Source organism: Populus trichocarpa, chromosome 19 (assembly GCF_000002775.5).
Source record: "Populus trichocarpa isolate Nisqually-1 chromosome 19, P.trichocarpa_v4.1, whole genome shotgun sequence".
Classification (NCBI taxonomy): domain Eukaryota; kingdom Viridiplantae; phylum Streptophyta; class Magnoliopsida; order Malpighiales; family Salicaceae; genus Populus; species Populus trichocarpa.
In genome coordinates, this window is record NC_037303.2 from 8,026,385 (window position 1) to 8,030,904 (window position 4,520).

The 4,520-nt window shown below is 34.4% G+C and overlaps 1 protein-coding gene across 2 annotated transcripts; it reads right to left on the bottom strand.

Moving 5' to 3' along the window:
- Nucleotides 1-356: 356 nt before the first annotated feature.
- On the bottom strand, nt 357-3,366 carry LOC7453572 (CBL-interacting protein kinase 18). 2 transcript variants are annotated; one of them, XM_024591234.2, is made up of 3 exons: nt 3,148-3,366; nt 2,874-2,927; nt 357-2,181 (listed from the first exon to the last, which is right to left on the bottom strand). In XM_024591234.2, the coding sequence occupies exon 3, from the start codon at nt 1,853-1,855 to the stop codon at nt 536-538; it is 1,320 nt and encodes a 439-aa protein (XP_024447002.1). In that variant the 5' UTR covers nt 1,856-2,181; nt 2,874-2,927; nt 3,148-3,366; the 3' UTR covers nt 357-535. The 2 variants fall into 2 exon arrangements, with proteins under 2 accessions (XP_024447002.1, XP_002325810.1); XM_002325774.4 differs by lacking the exon at nt 2,874-2,927.
- Between the last annotated feature and the right edge of the window lie 1,154 nt (nt 3,367-4,520).

Genomic DNA, 4,520 nt, shown 5'->3' on the forward strand with positions numbered 1-4,520 from the left:
AGCCTTAATTTCCATATTCATATATTTTTTTTATTGTGCATACAATAGTAGAATATTAAGTATTTGAGTGTAAAAACATGGAATCCTAGCAGTTAAGCTACCCTACAGGCTACAGCCTGCTACTCAATTGTTCAAGTCCTCGATTACAAAACAACCGTCAACACGTCCTCATGTAAATAATACCAAATTGAATACATGTCACAACCACCCTACATTTAACCAAAAACACTGCGATTTCGGCATTAACACAAGCAGTGGGGACAATAATGTGAAGCCCTATATAATCTACTCGTTTGAAGAAGCACGAGGAGCAGCAGCAATAACCATGATGAAAGCAAAATTCTAAGAAAACATGATAAAGAAAATAAATTGAGCACCAAACCACTAAGAATGTTGAATGATGGTTGTTTACAAGCACACGTAGGCCGTGACAGGTCCCAAATAAATAAATTTATGAATAAAATTCGAAATTCACACAACAAAACAATAACTCAAAATGCTGGCATAACTAGGAAGAAAGTATGTGTTGCTGCCGCTACTCACCTTGCCATGCCCAAACAATGTCCTTTAGAGCTGGTCTTATACCATTTTCCAGTATCTGTAGGTATTCCAGGGTATCACCACTAGAACTTTTCACCTCTACCAAATGAAAAGATGGAGTGAACTCAAATATTTCTGTATCAATGGACAACGCCCCTTTCCTACCTTTCTCTGATCCCTCCAACTTCAACAGCCCTCCATCTTTCTTCTTTACTTTTAGCTTCAGAAGCCTAGCAATGTCCTCCAGCTTGGATGTAATAGTTGAGGCAGAGTGCATTGATATGAACTTTTTTTCTTTCTTCTGGTTATCTTTCGCAAACAAACCAGATAAGTCAAACCCAGATGAAAGAGATATGATATCAAAGGCATTCAAACTGGTAGGCTGGCTCAACTCTTTCTTGGCTTCAGCAGGAGCACTATCATTCTCACAAGAGTCAAATGTCACATCAGCAGCCAAAGGATCCAATCCAGTAACTTCATTTTTAATTGTAACAGCATTAGAATCGAGTCCTTTTCTAAACCAGGAATTTTCCATTATTTTTGTGATGGATATTCTAGTTTTTGGGTTAGGATCAAGCATCCTTGATAGCAGCCTGCACATTTCAGGTGAAAACCAGTTAGGGAACTTGTACTCTGCCTTTCTTATTTTTCGGTACATCAAAATCAGATTTGCATCATGAAATGGGAGATAACCGGCCAGCAAAACAAACAAGACCACCCCACAAGACCAGATGTCAGCTTTGGCCCCGTCATAGCCTTTCCTATAAATAACTTCAGGAGCCACATATGCAGGAGTTCCACAAGTAGTGTGCAGCAAACCATCTTGACGCCTAGACTCAGCAGCAGCACTCAAACCAAAATCTGACACCTTCAAACCTCCATTCTCATCCAGTAATAAGTTTTCTGGTTTCAAATCTCGGTGAGAAACACCTCTGCTATGACAAAAATCAATTGCACTGATTAACTGTTGAAAATACGTCCTAGCAACATCTTCCTTGAGCCTCCCTTTTGCTACCTTATTAAAGAGTTCGCCACCTTTAGCATATTCTATCACAAAGTAAATTTTGTTTTTGGTGGCCATAACCTCGTATAGTTGCAGTACGTTTGGATGTTTAACCAATCTCATGACAGATATCTCTCGCTTGATCTGATCCATCAGTCCTACTTTCAGAACCTTCTCTTTGTCAATGACCTTGATGGCCACACTCTGGCCAGTTTTCAGGTTTCTCCCATAGTAAACCTTAGCAAAGTTTCCTTGGCCAAGCAATCTCCCAAAATCATACCTTTCCATCAACACATTCCCCTTATTTTCCATTGTCAATAAGAAATCTTAATAGACTATATTTATAAATTATAATTCACAGGATGGGAATCTTTAGAGCTTAAAAACTCAATCGTCTGCGCCAAGGCAGTGCTTCAAAACAACAGCAATTCTATTTCTGATTTCCTTGTTCATTCGAATCCCAACTGTGAATCTGTCAAGTGTCGAGTATCCGACCTCATACGGTATGGATAAGCGCAACCTAAATGGCAATTGAATTTCACAAGCTCCGCAACATGAATTACCAGAGATCAAGCACATTTTTCTGCATTCCCAGTTGTTTTTCTTTTGGTGCTGGAAGGGAGAGATGGAACACCAAGCTAGCAACAAGAACAATAATAACAAACGTAAGTTCATTGCTCGGGCATAAAAGAAATGAATATCATATCAGAATCATTTGATTGGAGAATCAAAAAATCATAAAAGGGATCTAGAAATTGTCAACAGCCAAATCCACAAACAATATGAATTAACAAGTCAGGTACTATTTATAGAATAACGGTGCCATCAATGCATGCATGGTTGCTCAGAAAGCCCAGATTGCAATTATTCAAAAAATAAAGCATAAGTGAATAAAACTTCCGATCCGAATAAGGGTCCCTTCATTTTGCATCCATGTCTAATGTATATATAGTTTCATCCAGTGAGAATATTAACCAGTCAAAATCCAAAAGATACACCCAATATATTGGAAGAATTAAAGGCTGTAATGCAGATCCTAAATCAGAAACAAAAACAAGCTAGAGTAAAACTACCCAACCCCATTGCTAGCTTACCAACTCCTGTACCAAATTGAAAATAATAAACAAACAAAATTAAAAGCAATGAATTCCTAAACTATCTAGTGAATAAGTTCATAATCTTAAATGCAGATTTGCCATTAAATTTGAAACATGGCAAACTATTCAGAAATCATAATTAAGATTTACAATAACAAGAGAAATGCATAAATTAAAGGGAAAGAAAACATAAACAACAAGGAAAAAGGAAAAAAAGAACCGTTGAAACTCACCCAAAACTTGACAGAATACAGATGGTGGTACGCTAATGAAGAAACAGAATGAACCTAAATTCAAACAGAGAAATTCATTCGTTAAGAACACGTAAGAACACAGCATCAAAACCCATTTATATATTTTGTTTGATTGACATCAGCAAAACAACAAATCCCATATCCAAGGATATGAAAAGATTAAACATTTGGATAAACATGGGAAAAGTAAGCAGATGAAGAGACAAAAGATCTTACAAGGATTACGAAAAAGAATACATGGAGCATTGATTACCTTTGAAGCAAAGAAAGAAAGGAACAACTAGCCTTAGCAAATCTTAACGTTCGAGAGGAGACCAAAATGAGTGAGACAAGTGCAATGTATGCAAGTGATGTTGACGATGGGCTGCCCTTTTCTTTCTTTTTGGCTATTATTATACCGTTGTGGTGGCTCCATAATCAGAGAGAGAGAGAGAGAGAGACATAGCGTCAGAAATAGAGTGTGGGAGGAGAAAAGAAGCACCCCCCCACCCCCCGGATTTTTGTATTAGCATATGGAAAGGAGTATTCTTCTTTACTCCCTATTTTTTCAAAATAACCACATTTTATTCCTTTCTTTGTGTTTCAAAATATATTAACTCTTGTTTAGGAATAATCATTATTTTGTGAAAACATTTGCTGGATTTCTTTCAAATTGGAAATGGAACTATGAAGATTTTAATTTTTAATGTGTGTTTGGTAAAAGTGTTTTTTAATTGAAAATGCATTAAATTAATATGCTTTTTAGATTTTTTTAATTTTTAATATTAGTATATAAAACCATAAAAACATTAAAAATAAATCAATTTAATACCTTATCAAGCAAAGAAAAAAAAACACTTTAAAATATGATAATTAAAACTTTTTAGCATGACAATCAATGTTTAACAAAAGACAAGTGACGAAGATATATAGCTCGTTTGTTTTTTTATTTCAAAAATATTTTTAAAAAAATTAAAAATTCTCCTATCTTTTTTTTTAAAATTATTAGTTTTTATGTTTTTATATTATTTTAATATATTAATGTTAAAAATAAAAAAAATATTTTTAAATATTTTTAAATAAAAAATACTTCAACCGCTTTCACACCATAAAACGGACTCGTAAGCCTCCAAACATTAATAGCTATGTTGTCATTTCCTTCAAAATCAAGGTACTAAATAACTCTACTTCAGGACATTTAAAACTTTGGAGGTGCCACCGGAAACACAGACGCACAAAAGGTATTAGTATGTGGGTCCAAATTATTATAACGTTTTGATTCCTTAACTCATTTTGCGCTGTAAAGTTCTATTCTCTGAAACAAATGATTTTTTCTTTTTTAAATTAAAGTGGTTGGAATTCCTGTTTTTAACATTAATCACCTTCTCAATATCCTATTATCTGTCATTCTTTTCTTTTTTTCCAACGAAAATAAAAATCTCTCTTGGTTTTCAAAATTTCCTGGTAATTAGATTAATCACTTGCTTAGTGAGCGGTTTAATTTATTGCAAGTGATTTATGAAATGTGATGGAGATAATAATTCATTATTTTATTGTTTTGGTTCTAAAAGTGACAACATTTGTGTATGGAAACTAAACATGCCTTTTTCCATCGAGTCTTGGAGAAGCCATATATATGCATGAAAT

Coding starts and splice junctions, on each gene's coding strand:
- LOC7453572 (XM_002325774.4), bottom strand. CDS start 1,855: ATGGAAAATAAGGGGAATGTGTTGATGGAAAGGTATGATTTTGGGAGA.